Below are 17,643 nucleotides of genomic sequence, written 5' to 3' on the forward strand. Positions count from 1 at the left end.
CGGTTCTGTCGCTGCATCCACAATGAATTATCAGATGGACCATGTCAAGAAGGAATGTGGAGGAAAAGGGAGCAAAGGGGCCAAAATATCCGGTAAACAATTCTGGATGGGCAACAGTGGTCAAAGACAGCAGGAAATGTGAACAATTTAATCCTGTTTACTGGATATTTTGTGCCCTGTAATACATCTTCTATAATAAGCGTAGAAGCAAAAAGTACAAAGGAGAAAAGTAAAAGTGGCAGGCCGACAAATCCAGGGCAAGCATTAAAAAGGGCCAGTTTTCAACATAATTGTACAAGGGCTAAGAGAGTTGTAAAAGAGCGCCTGAAGGCTTTATGTGTCAATGCAAGGAGCATTCGTAATAAGGTGGATGAATTGAAAGTGCAGATTGTTATTAATGATTATGATATAGTTGGGATCACAGAGACATGGCTCCAGGGTGACCAGGGATGGGAGCTCAACGTTCAGGGATATTCATAATTCAGGAGGGATAGACATGAAGGAAGGGGAGGTGGGGTGGCGTTGCTGGTTAAAAAAGAGATTAACGCAATAGAAAGGAAGGACATAAGCCGGGAAGATGTGGAATCGATATGGGTAGAGCTGCGTAACACTAAGGGGCAGAAGACGCTGGTGGGAGTTGTGTACAGGCCATCTAACAATAGTAGTGAGGTCGGAGATGGTATTAAACAGGAAATTAGAAATGTGTGCAATAAAGGAACAGCAGTTATAATGGGTGACTTCAATCTACATGTAGACTGGGTGAACCAAATTGGTAAAGGTGCTGAGGAAGAGGATTTCTTGGAATGTATGCGGGATGGTTTTTTGAACCAACATGTCGAGGAACCAACTAGAGAGCAGGCTATTCTGGACTGGGTTTTGAGCAATGAGGAAGGGTTAATTAGCGATCTTGTCGTGAGAGGCCCTTTGGGTAAGAGTGACCATAATATGCTGGAATTCTTCATTAAGATGGAGAGTGACATAGTTAATTCAGAAACAAAGGTTCTGAACTTAAAGAGGGGTAACTTTGAAGGTATGAGATGTGAATTAGCTAAGATAGACTGGCAAATGACACTTAAAGGATTGACGGTGGATATGCAATGGCAAGCATTTAAAGGTTGCATGGATGAACTACAACAATTGTTCATCCCAGTTTGGCAAAAGAATAAATCAAGGAAGGTAGTTCACCCGTGGCTGACAAGAGAAATTAGGGATAGTATCAATTCCAAAGAAGTAGCATACAAATTAGCCAGAGAAAGTGGCTCACCTGAGGACTGGGAGAAATTCAGAGTTCAGCAGAGGAGGACAAAGGGCTTAATTAGGAAGGGGAAGAAAGATTATGAGAGAAAACTGGCAGAGAACATAAAAATGGACTGTAAAAGCTTTTATAGATATGTAAAAAGGAAAAGACTGGTAAAGACAAATGTAGGTCCCCTGCAGACAGAAACAGGTGAATTGATTATGGGGAGCAAGGACATGGCGGACCAATTGAATAATTACTTTGGTTCTGTCTTCACTAAGGAGGACATAAATAATCTTCCAGAAATAGTAAGGGACAGAGGGTCCAGTGAGATGGAGGAACTGAGTGAAATACATGTTAGTAGGGAAGTGGTGTTAGGTAAATTGAAGGGATTGAAGGCAGATAAATCCCCAGGGCCAGATGGTCTGCATCCTAGAGTGCTTAAGGAAGTAGCCCAAGAAATAGTGGATGCATTAGTGATAATTTTTCAAAACTCGTTAGATTCTGGACTAGTTCCTGAGGATTGGAGGGTGGCTAATGTAACCCCACTTTTTAAAGAAGGAGGGAGAGAGAAACTGGGGAATTATAGGCCGGTTAGCCTAACGTCGGTGGTGGGGAAACGCTGGAGTCAGTTATCAAGGATGTGATAACAGCACATTTGGAAAGCGGTGAAATGATCGGACAAAGTCAGCATGGATTTGTGAAAGGAAAATCATGTCTGACGAATCTCATAGAATTTTTTGAGGATGTAACTAGTAGAGTGGATAGGGGAGAACCAGTGGATGTGGTATATTTGGATTTTCAAAAGGCTTTTGACAAGGTCCCACACAGGAGATTAGTATGCAAACTTAAAGCACACGGTATTGGGGGTAAGGTATTGGTGTGGGTGGAGAATTGGTTAGCAGACAGGAAGCAAAGAGTGGGAATAAACGGGACCTTTTCAGAATGGCAGGCGGTAACTAGTGGGGTACCGCAAGGCTCAGTGCTGGGACCCCAGTTGTTTACAATATATATTAATGACTTGGATGAGGGAATTAAATGCAGCATCTCCAAGTTTGCGGATGACACGAAGCTGGGTGGCAGTGTTAGCAGTGAGGAGGATGCTAAGAGGATGCAGGGTGACTTGGATAGGTTGGGTGAGTGGGCAAACTCATGGCAGATGCAATTTAATGTGGATAAATGTGAAGTTATCCACTTTGGTGGCAAAAATAGGAAAACAGATTATTATCTGAATGGTGGCCAATTAGGAAAAGGGGAGGTGCAACGAGACCTGGGTGTCATTATACACCAGTCATTGAAAGTGGGCATGCAGGTACAGCAGGCGGTGAAAACGGCGAACGGTATGCTGGCATTTATAGCGAGAGGATTCGAGTACAGGAGCAGGGAGGTACTACTGCCTCCCTGCTCCTGTACTCGAATCCTCTCAAGGCCTTGGTGAGACCACACCTGGAGTATTGTGTGCAGTTTTGGTCCCCTAATCTGAGGAAAGACATCTTTGCCATAGAGGGAGTACAAAGAAGGTTCACCAGATTGATTCCTGGGATGGCAGGTCTTTCATATGAAGAAAGACTGGATGAACTGGGCTTGTACTCGTTGGAATTTAGAAGATTGAGGGGGGATCTGATTGAAACGTATAAGATCCTAAAGGGATTGGACAGGCTAGATGCGGGAAGATTGTTCCCAATGTTGGGGAGGTCCAGAACGAGGGGTCACAGTTTGAGGATAGAGGGGAAGCCTTTTAGGACCGAGATTAGGAAAAACTTCTTCACACAGAGAGTGGTGAATCTGTGGAATTCTCTGCCACAGCAAACTGTTGAGGCCAGTTCATTGGCTATGTTTAAGAGGGAGTTAGATATGACCCTTGTGGCTACAGGGGTCAGGGGGTATGGAGGGAAGGCTGGGGCGGGGTTCTGAGTTGGATGATCAGCCATGATCATAATAAATGGCGGTGCAGGCTCGAAGGGCCGAATGGCCTACTCCTGCACCTATTTTCTATGTTTCTATGTTTCTATAAAGATGAACTTTTGATCTTTTAGTCCACATGGTCATTGTTGCCCTTTTGTTCCTTGTCTGCCTGCCTACACTCTTTCTTTAACTGTAAAACTACATTCTGCAGTTTGTTTTTCCCCTTTTTGTATCACCTCAATGTACTGTTGTTCAGACCTACACTCTGTCCGCCAGAGAAAGCAGGATCTCCCAGTGGCCGCACATTTTAATTCCACGTCCCATTCCCATTCTGATATGTCTATTGACGGCCTCCTCTACTGTAAAGATGAAGCCACACTCAGGTTGGACGAACAACACCTTATAGTCCGTCTGGGTAGCCTTCAACCTGATGGCATGAACATTGACTTCTCAAACTTCCGCTTATGCCCCACCTCCCCCCGTACCCCATCCGTTATTTATTTATATACACACACTCTTTTTCTCTCTCTCCTTTTTCTCCCTCTGTCCCTCTCACTATACCCCTTGCCCATCCTCTGGGTTTTCCCCCTCCCCCTTTTCTTTCTTCCTGGACCTCCTGTCCCATGATCCTCTCGTATCCCTTTTGCCAATCACCTGTGCAGCTCTTGGCAACATCCCTACCCCTCCTGACTTCTCCTATCATTTTGGATCTCCCCCTCCCCCCCAACTTTCAAATCCCTTACTCACTCTTCCTTCAGTTAGTCCTGACAAAGGGTCTCTGCCTGAAATGTCGACTGCACCTCTTCCTACAGATGCTGCCTGGCCTGCTGCGTTCACCAGCAACTTTGAAGTGTGTTGCTTGAATTTCCAGCATCTGCAGAATTCCTGTTGTTTGAGAGGAAATAGTACTTTTTTTTTTCCAGAAGACCTGTGTAAAAGGTGACAGGAGAAAGATTTAAAGGTTCATTTTACACAGTGCATGGCAGCTATATGGAACAATCAGCCAGAAGGAAGTGCCACTTATATACTGGCCAATGGCATAAGATGGCAGCAAAATGTGATCTCTGTTGAAGTTGCTTATTTCTTTGTGGGTCAATGAGGATGATTTTGTGGACAGAGTGGGAAGTGGGATCTGTTTCAAGTTTATGGATAGAAATATGGGGTAATTAGAGGACAGGCTAGAGTCTGCAGTCCCTGCTCCACGTTCAAAGGCCAAGGATGTGAACTTGGCGCACCCACAGGTTGGCCAGAATGTCCAGCCAGATGTTGGACCAGCAGACTAATGTGGACGAAGGCTGGTACCACCACCCCTACCCCCAGGTCAGCGAGTTGTCAGTGGGTTACAGAGTTGGGATTCCATGTAGACAGGAAGAATGAAGTCCAATGACCTGCTTGCTTCAGAAATCGTTGAGACCAGAGTCCACTGGCATAGTTGAAAACCCAACGTCTGCATGTCTGAGTCTGAACCTGGGTCCACTGGAGGCAGATGAAGATGGACTATCTTGGGGTTAGAGGATTGTGTACGTGAGGGATGGGAGGGAGGAATGGGGTGGGTTTTGCTGTTGTTGTGTCCTGTGTTGTTCTGCCGAGCTTTATGGGCATTCTATGTTGGCACCAGAATGTGTGGCAACACCTGAGTGCTGCCCCAGCACACACTCGGGAGTGTTGGTTGTTAAAGCAAATAACATTTTTCACTGCATGTGTGGATGTACATGTGATAATAAACTTCAATCTTGAATCATGGCCTTTAAAAGCTGAGGCACTGAGTATAATTATTATGATGTCCTGTTACAAATGTACAAAACGTTGGAGAGACTCCACTTCAATATTCTGTACAGTTCTGGTTGCGACATTACAGGAAAGATATGGTAGCCACAGAGAGAGTGCAGAAGAGATTCACCAGATGTTCAGGATCTAGATGCAGTGTTTCCACCCAAAATGCTGACAATTCCTTTCCTCCCACTACTGGTGCTCGACCTGCTGATCAGACCCAGCATCTCCCAGCAAACTACATCTGCATGAAGTGCATCCAGCTGCTGCTCCTTGAATGCCATGTTAGGGATCTGGAGCAGCAGCTGGATGACTTTGGCTTCTACAAGAGAGTGAGGAGATCACCCATCAGAATTACAGGGAAGTGGTCACCCCTAAGTTGCAGGAGGTGGGTAGCTGTGTGACTGTCAGGAGCAGGAATAGGACAGTAAATAGGCAGTTAGTGCAGAGCAACCCTGTGGCCATTCCCTTCATTAATAAGTACACTGTTTGGGAAACTGTTGTGGGGGATGACTTCCCAGGGGAATGCCATGGAGACCAGGTTACTGGCACTGAGCTTGGGTCCATGGTGCAGAAGGGCAAGAGGGAGAAGAGGGGAGTGGTAGTGATTGGGGACTCAATAGTCAGAGGAACAGACAGGAGATTCTGTGCACATGGGCAGCACAAGGGGTGATATGTTGCCTCCCAGGTGCCAGAGTCAGGGACGTCCTGGGTTGCATCCACAGCATTTTGGAGGAGGAGGGAGAAGAGCTGCCAGATGTCTTGGTACATATTGGTACCAGTGACATAGGAAGGAAAAGCAAAGAGGTCCTGATGAGGGAATTTGGAGAGCTAGGCAGAAAGCTGAGAACCAGGACGTCCAGGGTAGTGATTTTTCAATTGCTATCTGTGCCACACACCTGTGAAGGTAGAAACAGGATAACTCGGCTGAGAGGCTGTGGCAGGGGGTCAGGGCTTCAGAGTTTTAGATTATTGGATCTCCTCTGGGGGAAGGTATGACCCGTACAAAAGGGACGGGTTGCACGTGAACCCAAAGGGGACCAATATTTTCACGGGAAGGTTTGTTAGAGCTGTTGGGGAGGGTTTAAATTAGTTTAGCAGGAGTATGGGAACCAGAGTGAAGGAACTCAAGATAGAACAGATGGTAAAAAAGCAAAGATAGTGTGCTGTCAGACTGTCAGAAAGGGTAGGCTGCTGATAGGACAAAATTACAGCCAGCAGGTTGAGTACCAGTGCATTAGGAATGCAGAGTCAAAAAGGTTAGCAAATACAGTACTCTTTATATCTCAATGCACTGAGGTAAGAAATAAGATGAATGATCTTGCACTTTTAACATAATCAGAGATGATATTGTGGTCATCACTGAATTGTGGCAGAAGGATGTTGGTAGCTGGGAGCTGAAGGTCCATGGTTCAATGTTGGATTGGTGGGACAGGAAGGTAGGCAGAGGGGATGGCATGGCTCTGCTCATAAAGAATGGCATCAAATCAGTAAAAAGATGTTACGTAAGATGGGAAGATGTTGAAGCCCTGTGGGTTTGAGTTAAGAAACTGCAAGGGTAAAAGGACCCTGATGGCAGTTACATGCAGGCCTCCCAACAGTAGCTGGCATGTGGACTACAAATGACAGCAGGTAAGAGTTGCAGCCCCCCTGGTAAGCCTCAGGGTGTCACGGTCCGGTCCATGACATCCTCTTTCCGGTTCACAGTCCGGTCCATGGACTCAGGACTCGGGGTCTTCCAGCTGTCCCTTGTTTTGATTGAGATAAGCATAAGCACCTGATTCCCATCTTGGGGCTTGGAATATAAGTAGCCTTGGGGGTTGACTGGTTTGTATCATCAGTCCCCCTTGGAGCAACCTGCTGATGGAAGGTTACTGAAACCATTCATGATCTCTAGGCCTGGTTGGAGGACCACCGCTTCTTGGAGCCTTGTTGCCACTCGTCGGAGCAGTCATCATGGTATGGATTTGGCTGTTTCTGTAGCCATCCAAGGTTGCTGGCTGCCCCTAGACACAGAGCCACCCGGGATTGAGCTCCTTTCCTGTCCTTGCCTCCGTTGCGTAAGCCAGGCCGTAATTGCCATTACCCTCTGGTTGGTTCTGTACCTTGCTGTCCCTTGCCTCCGTCGGGTAAGCAGGCCATTTGCCGTTACCCTGCGGTTGGGTCCATCCCTCCCTGTCCTTGCCTCCGTGTGGTGAAGTTCCGCGTCCTGCCCTGGAGAAGCACCAAGAACCCAAGCCTCGAGGATCCCAAGCCAAGCTCCAAGTCCCCAAGCCTCGAGGATCCCAAGCCAAGCTCCAACACCTCAGGCCTTCAGGATCCCAAGCCAAGCTCCAATACCCCAAGCCTCGAGAATCCCAAGCCAAGCTCCAAGAACCCAAGCCTCGAGGATCCCAAGCCAAGCTCCAAGACCCCAAGCCTCGAAGATCCCAAGCCAAGCTCCAAGACCCCAAGCCTCGAGGATCCCAAGCCAAGCTCCAAGACCCCAAGCCTTGAGGATCCCAAGCCAAGCTCCAAGACCCCAAGGCTCGAGGACCCCAAACCAAACTCCAAGAACCCAAGCCTCGAGGATCCCAAGCCGAGCTCCAAGAACACAAGCCTCGGGGATCCCAAGCCAAGCTCCAAAAACACTAGCCTCGAGGATCCCAAGCCAAGCTGAAGACACAAGGTGCCAGACTGCAGCCAAGGCTGCTACACACATCCTCAGAAGCAACTCGACACGCTGGGTGCCCAGTCAATGCCCACCATGAACTCCAGGGTCATTAACCAATCATCATCTTCTGGATAATTACTGGCAATGGCACCCCAAATCTCTGGTGCCCTTGCGGTTGTCAAGGGTAAATGCTTCAGACACTGGTTGTAAAACGAACTGTACAACAACTTGACCTGCGCCCCGGGGTCGAGGATGGCTTTAGCATCACTTCCATCTGTCCGTAATGACACCCTGAGGTGTGGTCCCTCTAAGCCTTCAGGAATAGGGTCTTTTCCTTTCGGAAGTTCATTGGTACGTTGCTGGGAATGTGCTCCCCCAGGTACCCCAAGCCGTTCCCCCACTGGGCCTCCACTAAGTTTCCCGACACCTCTCTGATCAGCTGAACAACTGAGGGAGGGGCTGATCCCCTGAAATGATCCCCCTGGCACTGCAAGCAATTTAGCCGCCCTACTAGCCAGAGAAGACACACTGAAAACTTTTCACCCTCTTTCAGATAACTGGCAGCTGTCACTACGGTGTAAGTGAACCTGACAGCTCTAACACCGTCACCAGCCCGCCTACTTAAACTTTCAACCAATCCCTGTTGCTCTCCCTCAACCGAGCACTGCCACTCATCTAACAACTGAGAGATCTGCTCCTCCCACGTCTTGCACGCCTTCGCCCCTCTTGGGGTGGAAACTATCCCAAACGCCAGGCGGAGCCTGCAAGAGCTGGAACGTTTATTCGCAGACACTACCTCCAAATCAGACCACTCTTTCCTCTCTCTCCCAACAGCATGGACAACCCCGAGTCCCACCAGCAACTTGTCACCACTAGTCTGAACTCAAACAAAGACCTCACCCACCACGCATGCAGCAATAACCAGCAAATAACCCACAGAGACACACATTACTGATTTAAACAGGGCCACCACACAGCGTACCACTGAATCCAATCCTGGACAAAAGCCTTCAAATATAGCCCCCCGGTAAGCCTCAGGGTCGCTCAGCTCGCTGTTGTCTAGGGAAACAGCCCTCGGCCCCACCAATCTGGGTAATTAGTTTGCGTGGATGCTGTGTGATGTACCCCACCCCGCCCAAATAACAGACAATGCACCAGATACGATTAAATGAATTACAGTTTATAGATATTACTGGAACTATATAATTAATGGAGGTAAAATATAAAAGGAAAATAAAAGGCGCCACACTTAGCAAAGTTCAATCTCTTCTTGCACAAACAGTTGGAGCTCAGGACCCTCCTTCTTCACCCTGCATCTCCCCTCGGACCACCTCGACCGGCCACCCGGGACCAACAACGGTGGTTGACCAGATGCTCCACACTAGTCCTTCTCCGTCTCCTCTCCTCGCCAAATATCCTGGGCCTCAGACTCCTGCGCGGGGTCTGACCCCGTTAGTGGACTCACAGCACCTTGTCCATCTTTTGTCTCTCTTCCGCCTTCTGCCCGGAAACCTGCGCATCACAATAACTTACAGACACACAAACAGAATATCATCTATCCCAATTTGTTTCATACTTTTATCAGTAACATAATCCAAACAAACTACTAGCGGGAGGACTTTCTCAGCAGTTAACATAACAAAGAAGCCATTTCAATTATAACATAACAAAGAAGCCATTTTAATTAGACTACGCAGTAACATAAAAGAAGAAATCCCTTACATAGAAAAGACACGTCAAAAAGACAATGTTATGATAGTTATGGGTGTTTTTAACATGCAGGTAGATTGGAAAAATCAGATTGGCGATGGATCTTAAGACAGTGAATTTGTTGAATGCCCATGAGATAGCTTTTTAGAGCAGTTTGTCATTCAGCTTACTAGAGGATCTGCAATACTGGTTTGGGATGTTATGTAATTAAAATGATTAGGGAGCTTAAGGTAAAGGAATCCATGGGTAACAGTGATTACAATATGATTGTGTTCAACTTGAAATTTGATAAGGGGAAATTAAAGTACAGTAATGACATAGCAATATTTCAGTAGAGTAAAGGAAATTACCATGGTATGAGAGAGAAGTTGGCCAAAGTAAATTGGAAGGAGATGCTGGCAGGGGTGACAGCAGAGCAGCAATGGCTTGACTTTCTGAGGAAAATGAAGAAGGTGCAGGATAGATATATTCCAACAACAAAGAAATACACAATCAGCAAAATAGGACAACCATGGCTCCAAGGGAAGTCACAGGTAATGTAAAGGCAAAGAGAGGACATACAACAAAGCAAAAACTAATGGGAAGATAGAGGATTGAGAAGCTTTTAAAAACCTACAGAAAGTAACAAAAAGAATCAATAGGTGCGAAAAGATGAAACATGAAAGCAAGCTAGCAAACAATATCAAGGTGGATAGAAAAAGCTTTTTCAAGCGTATAAAAAATAAGAGAGATGAGTGGATCTGGTATTGATAAAAAAATGAGAAATAATAATGGGGGACAAGGAGATGACAGATGAACTAAATGAGTATTTTGCATCAGTTTTCACTGTGGAAGACACAAGCACTGTGTTGAAGGTGTTGAAGGGTGTGAGGGAAGAAAAGTGAGTGCAGTTACTATTACAAGGGAGAAGGTGCTTAAAAAGCTGAAAGACCTAAAGGTGCAGAAGTGATGGGGACCAGATGAACTACACCCCAGGGTTCTGAACGTGGTAGGGATAGAGATTGTGGAGGCATTAGAAATGAACTTTCAAGAATCATTCGACTCTGGCATGGTTCCAATGACTGAAAAATTGGAAATGTCACTCCATTCTTTAAGAAACAAGGAAGGCATCAGAAAGGAAACTATAGACAAGTTAGCCTGACCTCAGGGGCTGAGAAGATGTTGAAGTTGCTTGTTAAGAATGAGGCTATGGAATGGAATACTTGGTGACACAGGACACAATAGGACAAAGTCAGCATAGTTTCCTTAAGGGAAGATCTTGCCTTCACAAACTTGTTGGGATTGTTTGAGGAGATTACAAGCAAGACAGATAAAGAGGATGCTGCAGATGTTGTATATTTGGACTTTCAGAAGGCCTTTGACAAGGTGCCACACATGAGGTTACTTACCCGGTTAAGAGCCCATGGTATTACAGGAAAGTTACTGGCATGGCTTATTGGTAGGAGGCAGCAAGTGCGAATAAAATGATCCTTTTCTGGTTGGCTGCCAGTGACTAGCAGTGTTCTGAAAGGGTGAGTGTTGGGACCGATTCTTTTTATGCTATATATCAATGATTTAGTTGATGGAATAGATAGCTTTGTTGCCACGTTTGCCAAAGATACAAAGATTGGTGGAGGGGCAGAGAGTGTTGAGCAAACAGGAAGGCTGCAGAAGAACTTAGGTTCAGAGTATCGGCAAGAAAGTGGCAAATGGAACACAATGTTGGAAAATGCATGGTCATCCACCTTGGTAGAAGAAATAAGTGTGCAGATTATTTTCCAAATGGGGAGAAAATGCAAAAATCTGAGATGCAAAGGGACGTGAGTGTCCTTGTGCAGAACACCCGACAGATTAGCTTGCAGGTTGAGTCAGTGGTGAGGAAGGCAAATGCAATGCTTCTATTCATTTCAGAGGTCTAGAATACAAGAGTAGGGATGTGATGCTGAGGCTTTATAAGGCAGTGGTGAAGCCTCACCTTGAATATTATAAACAGCTTTGGGCTCCTCATAGAAGAAAAGTTGTGCTGGCCTTGGGAGGGTTCAGAGGAGATTCACAAAGATGATACCAGGGATGAAAGTGTTATCATATGGGGAACATTTGATGGCCCTGGGTCTTACTCAATGGAATTTAGAATGTATCAGGGGTGATCTCATTGACACCTTTTGATTGTTGAAATACCTAGAGAGAGTAGACGTGGAACAGATGTTTCCCATGGTGGGAATGTCGGGAACCAGAGGGTACAGCCTCTGTCCATTTAAAACAGAGATGCAGAGAAATTTCTTTAGCTAGAGGGCAGAGAATCTGTGGAATTTGTTATGACAAGCTGTCGTGAAGGCCAGAACGTTGGGTGTATTTAAGGCGGAGATTGATAGGTTCTTGATTGGACATGGTATCAAAGGTTACGGGAAGAATGTTGGGGAGTGGGGCTGAAGAAGAAGAAGAAGAAGAAGAAGAAGAAGAAGAAAGCCCTTAACTCCGAGTAGAGTCATCGGGACGCCGTCAGGATGGCATTTTTTTTTGAGCAGACTTCCTTATTTTTACGAGGTCGGCTTGCCAGCTCGATGCTCAACCCGGGAGCCGGCTGGATTCCAACTCGGAAGCCCTCGCTCCGAAGTTCGGCGCTGATGCCACTACGCCACCAGCCGTCGGGAGTGGGGCTGAGAAGGCAAAAAAGGATCAGCTGTGATTGAATGGCGGAGCAGACTTGATAGGCCAAATGGCCTAATTCTGCTCCTGTGTCTTATTGTCTTATGGTCTTATCACCTGTTGGTATGGAGGTTCCAATGCACATGATTGGAAAGAGGTGCAGAGAGCTGTAAACTCATCCAGATCCATCACAGGCTCAGCTGTCCCACCACTGAGGATATCTTAAAAAGGTAGTGTCTAAAGAAAAAGGCATCCATTGTTAAGGATCCTCACCATCTGGGCCATTCCATCTTCTCATTACTCACATCATGGAGGTACAGGAGCCTGAAGACCCATACTCAATGCTTTACGAACAATTTCTTTCGCTCCACCATTGATTTATGGATGGTCCATGAGTCTATGAACATTACTTTGTAATTCCTCTTTTGCACTATCTATCTCTCTATTTATCTTTATAGAACAGTATAGACCTCTACCAGGCTCATCAGCTCACAATGGTGTGCTGAACCAATTAAATTCGTAATTCGTCAAATGGCTAACTAAACTAGTCTCTCCTGCCTGCACAACGTCCACATCCTTCCATTTTCCTCACATTCATGTGCCTTTCTAAATGTCTCTCAAAATTTCCTGATGTTTCTGTCTCTACCATCACACAAGGCAGCACATTCCAGGCACCCACCAGTATCCGTGTAAAAAAAATTGTCCCTCATATCTACTTTGAAATTACCCCCTCTCATCTTATATGCATAATCTCTGGTAATAGACATTTCAACCGTGGGAAAAAGTTACTGTCCATCTACTCCATCCATGCCTCTCTCAATCTTGTAAATCTCTATCAAATCTCAGCTCATCCTCTCCATGACAAAGAAAACAGCCCAAGTTTGTCCAACCTCTTGTGATAGCACATGCCCTCCAATCCAGGCAGCATCCTGATAAACCTCTTCTGCACTCTCTCCAAAGGCTCAACATCCTTCCTGTATATAAACCTGCCTGCATATCTGTTCCTCAATATCCCAGTGACTATTGTGAGTCTGTAGTACAATCCCATCACAGTGATTGCACACTTCCTATTTTCTTTAATTCTACACATTTCCACTCAATGGACGGGCCCGCCTTTATGTCCCCTCTGATTTCAGCTATGATACTGTTCCTGATTAGTCGTGCAGCTCCCTCTCCTCTTTTATATCCCTCTCTATCTTTCCTAAAACATTGAAACCCTGGGATATTAAGCACCCATTCCTGTCCCTCTCTCAACCAAGTGTCTGTAATGGCCACAACACCACAGTTCCACGTACTGATCCATGCTGAAAGTTCATTCCCTTTACCCATAATACACCCAGCATTAAAATACACACATTTCTCAGTATCCAGCCTATTCCTGCCCTGACTAACACGTGGCACCGGCAGGAATCCAGAGATGACTACTTTGGAGGTGCTGCTCTTAGCCCCTTCTCTAACTTCCTCTACTCACTGTGCGGGATCTCTTCAGTTATTGTGACCATGGTGATTGTTCACATCTTGCACTATACTACTGAAACAAAACAACAAATGCCATAACATATGTCAGTGAAAATAAACCTGATTCTGATTCTGGAAGGAGCAACAGAGGCAGGTACAATTACAAAGCTTAAAAAAATGATTTGGACAAGTTGCTTGGACAGAACAGACATTGAGGAATACAGACCTGACGTGGACAAATAGAATTAACATGGATAGGCATCGCGATCAACATGGATGACATGAGCAAGAGGCCTGTAACTGAGTGATATGATTCTAAGAAATCTCATTTATCTGGGCTTCTCATTAAGTTACCTCACAGCACCTTCTGACCCAGTGAGTTGTACCACCCAGAAGAACAAATACAACTTTTAGCACAAAAAAGGCTTGTTTCCAGCTAATGTTGTGGTATCACCCTTTATTTTCAGCACCACCTCAGATTCATAGGGTGGGAAACTTTGCTCCTGACTCCACCATTCAGCTGGAATTTCTCAAAATCCCATTCCATGTCTGGTACTCTCCTGATTTGATCGAGAGTGAAATTTACTGAGGATCTGCAAACTTCTGAATAAACTTCATGCATTGTCCGAATTGACCCAAGATTTCAGCCCACCAGCCCGGTGTTTATGTGCATAATCAACCTTGGTCGCCTGACTGTACATGCGCCATTTGCGGTCTGCCAACAGTTCTCAGCTCTCTGGGGAGGTTGTCTCACCCCTGCCAGTTGTCAGCAATATCCTATCAGCCAATTAGTTTCCTGTCCAAATGGCTTAACTTCCTTCTCGTTACAACTTGGCTGCTAGCAATTGCAAGAGGACAGGAAATAAATACTCACGTAACCGCAAAGGTTTGTGTGAATAGATGCATTCAAAGGCGGGTGGGGTGGATTAAAGTCGTCCTCCGCTCTCACACACGGAATTGGATGGCCAATACTACTGGGCCCTGGACATAGTCGTTGGGGTCCCCACTCCTGAAATCCAAATCAAATCAAATTGGTTTTAAATCCTACCTGAAAAATCCGGCGACAACTGTCTATAAAGCAATATTTCTCCGTACGACATGCTTGTAATGAGTGCAAGTGGGCGCCATAGTATATTAAATCTGTTACTCCTTATTTTTTCCGGTGTGTAGAGACCGCCCCATGGTTCAGAAAAGTGAAACAGAAAGTTTTATATATATTAAAAATGCTAACAAGTGACAAAATGGTATTCTTAGTAAAAAAGTGTATTAGATGCCAATAACCCGAATAAATGTTGCAACTTTCAACTAGTAATTCATGATTATGTCCTTCGTAACTAGTTGCAGAACTTTGTAGTGACTCCAGCGTTGGTTTTACAGTTGGATACTTGTCACTCTCTCTTTGTACTGGTTCCTAAAGTCTATCGGCTATCAAAGTATGAAGCGTAAATCACCTTTAATCAAATGTGTTACTGTAAAGAAAAAAATCTTTCGGCATTGCGCTCCTGATAAGATGAATTCTCTGGTTGAATTTAAGCATAATGTGTTGCAAAACAGTTTTCTCTCTTTCTCTCTCTCTGTCTGTCTGTTGTTTATAGCGACTTTATAACTTAATTTTGTTGGTAATGTTTTACAGACCGCAAGAAAATGATGGGCAGCAAACCAGGTAAGGCGATGAAAGTAGCGGCCCCGTGCGGAGTTGGGGCGGGGGGGTGTGGGAGGTGTGGGTGCGACGGGGGAGGATGAGAAGTCAATTCGAAGTCAATTCGAAGTAGAATGGCTTGTCACGAGTCAAGGATCAACCTTCAGTGGTGGACAAAGTTGTTAAAAGAACGCGATCAGTAGTTATACCACATTCATATTGTAGGAGTTGGGCGGAATTTTGAAAGTTCTCAAATGATTTCCCTCTGCCCCAGTCTTCCATGCTCTTCAAGAGTTTCTGTATTACTGTAACACTGAACTTCGAACTGCAGACTTCCAGACATCCCACCTCTACCTGGAGTTCTGGGAGTCTCCCGTATATCGACAGCGGCTCCCTGATGCCCTCAAGTTATATACAATATCCCAGAAATAGATTTTTTAGAGAGGGAGAGGGAGAGGGAAGAAAAGAACGAAAGAAAATGAATGAATCCTGCTTGGTCTCTCTTTGTGCTAAGTAGACCTATCAGTTTTCTCTGTAGGTGGGTTGTACAGTCGACCTCTCTCTCTCTTCCATATTCCATCAGTTCAGTTACTGCTGTCTGTAATGAAGCTGAAATCATCCGGGCAATTGTCGGTGATGAAGTACAAAAACCTGGTGGAGAAATTGCCAAGGCTGGCGGTGACAACGTGACTATGTGAGGCTGTCCTGTACGGGTGGGGCGCGTTGGCCTCTTAAAGGGGATTCGAGCGGGGTTAAATTTGGAGCAAAATTCCAAAATCGCCCCCACCGAGGTCTCGTCATTAGGACAGTGAACTGTTTACCTGTGCTGCGCACTTTATATGCATTTTGAATTACACTTTATTAAATCATACAGTTATATATTGTTTTATGTGGTGTGCATGATATATGTATTGTGGCTACACTGTGGTCCATACAGGGGTTGTTTCGTTTGTGGACAATCAGCCAGATGATAATAAACTTGAACTTGAAGATACAGAACTTCTAAACTACTCATTAAAAATCCCTCATTTCGATGTAAGAAAGTAAGTTCTGATCCCTGCTATTCGTGGTTGCTGTGGCTATCCCTCGAGGTCGGGGATGATGGCCTTTGTTCTGTTCATCTATAAGAAGAGGCCCACAGAGCGAAGATGCCTGTGCGTGTATTTGTTTAACGTGTACTTGATGTTGCACTCCAAGAAGCACACGATACTTCACAAATCAATAGACAATAGACAATAGACAATAGACAATAGATGCAGGAGTAGGCCATTCGGCCCTTCAAGCCAGCACCGCCATTCACTGTGATCATGGCTGATCATCCACAATCAGTATCCAGTTCCTACCTTATCCCCATAACCTTTGATTCCGCTATCTTTAAGAGCTCTATCCACCTCTTTCTTGAAAGCATCCAGAGACTTGGCCTCCACAGACTTCTGGGGCAGAGCATTCTATATATCCACCACTCTCTGGGTGAAAATGTTTTTCCTCAACTCCATTCTAAATGGCCTACCCCTAATTCTTAAACTGTGGCCTCTGGTTCTGGACTCACCCATCATCAGGAACATGCTTCCTGCCTGCAGCGTGTCCAATCCCTTAATAATCTTATATGTTTCAATAAGATCCCCTCTCAGCCTTCTAAATTCCAGAGTATACAAGCCCAGTCGCTCCAATCTTTCGACATATGACAGTCCCGCCTTCCCGGGAATGAACCTTGTGAACCTACGCTGCACTCCCTCAATAGCAAGAATGTCCTTCCTCAAATTTGGAGACCAAAACTGCACACAGTACTCCAGGTGTGGTCTCACCAGGGCCCTGTACAGCTGCAGAAGGACCTCTTTGCTCTTATACTCAATTCCCCTTGTTATGAAAGCCAGCACGCCATTAGCTTTTTTCACTGCCTGCTGTACTTGCATGCTTGCTTTCAGTGACTGATGCACAAGAACACCTAGATCTCGTGCTTCCCTTTTTCGTAACTTGACTCCATTTAGATAATAATCTGCCTTCCCGTTCTTATCACCAAAGTGGATAACCTCACATTTATCCACATTAAACTGCATCTGCCATGCATCTGCCCACTCACCCAGCCTGTCCAAGTCACCCTGCATTCTCATAACATCCTCCTCACATTTCACACTGCGTCCCAGCTTTGTGTCATTGGCAAATTTGCTAATGTTACTATTAATTCCCTCATCTAAATCATTAATATATATTGTAAACAGCTGTGGTCCCAGCACTGAACCTTGCGGTACCCCACTGGTCACTGCCTGCCATTCCGAAAGGGACCCGTTAATCGCTACTCTTTGTTTTCTGTCAGCCAGCCAATTTTCAATCCATGTCAGTACTCTGCTCCCAATACCATGTGCCCTAATTTTGCCCACTAATCTCCAACTGATCAACTGATCAACCAACTGAATCCAAATCAACCAACTGATTCCAATGGCATGGAAACCACGATGATTGGAGCTGATGGATTTGTTGCAGCCTTCATCCGCCTTCACAGCCATTGAGTTCGAAGAAACTTCATCTGCCTGTTCCACTGTTGAGGTCTTGGTTGGATTGTTCTTTGTCAGGGACCTCACTCTCGACCTTACCACCATGGGTGACCCTACCAGGAGCATAGCTCCAGACGGCATCGCTCTTGGGATC

At 45.5% G+C, this 17,643-nt stretch overlaps 1 protein-coding gene across 1 annotated transcript in view; it reads right to left on the minus strand.

Moving 5' to 3' along the window:
• The window catches only part of LOC134345385 (uncharacterized protein DDB_G0292642-like), a 402,893-nt gene extending 388,420 nt beyond the window's left edge, over positions 1 to 14,473 (minus strand). The window contains exon 1 of the mRNA XM_063045967.1: positions 14,407 to 14,473. Within this exon, the coding sequence (XP_062902037.1) occupies positions 14,407 to 14,458 (52 nt within the window). The 5' untranslated portion in view covers positions 14,459 to 14,473. The remainder of the gene's footprint in view (positions 1 to 14,406) is intronic.
• Positions 14,474 to 17,643: the final 3,170 nt, after the last annotated feature.

The sequence above is a fragment of the Mobula hypostoma genome, chromosome 4, assembly GCF_963921235.1.
Source record: "Mobula hypostoma chromosome 4, sMobHyp1.1, whole genome shotgun sequence".
NCBI classification, from domain to species: domain Eukaryota; kingdom Metazoa; phylum Chordata; class Chondrichthyes; order Myliobatiformes; family Myliobatidae; genus Mobula; species Mobula hypostoma.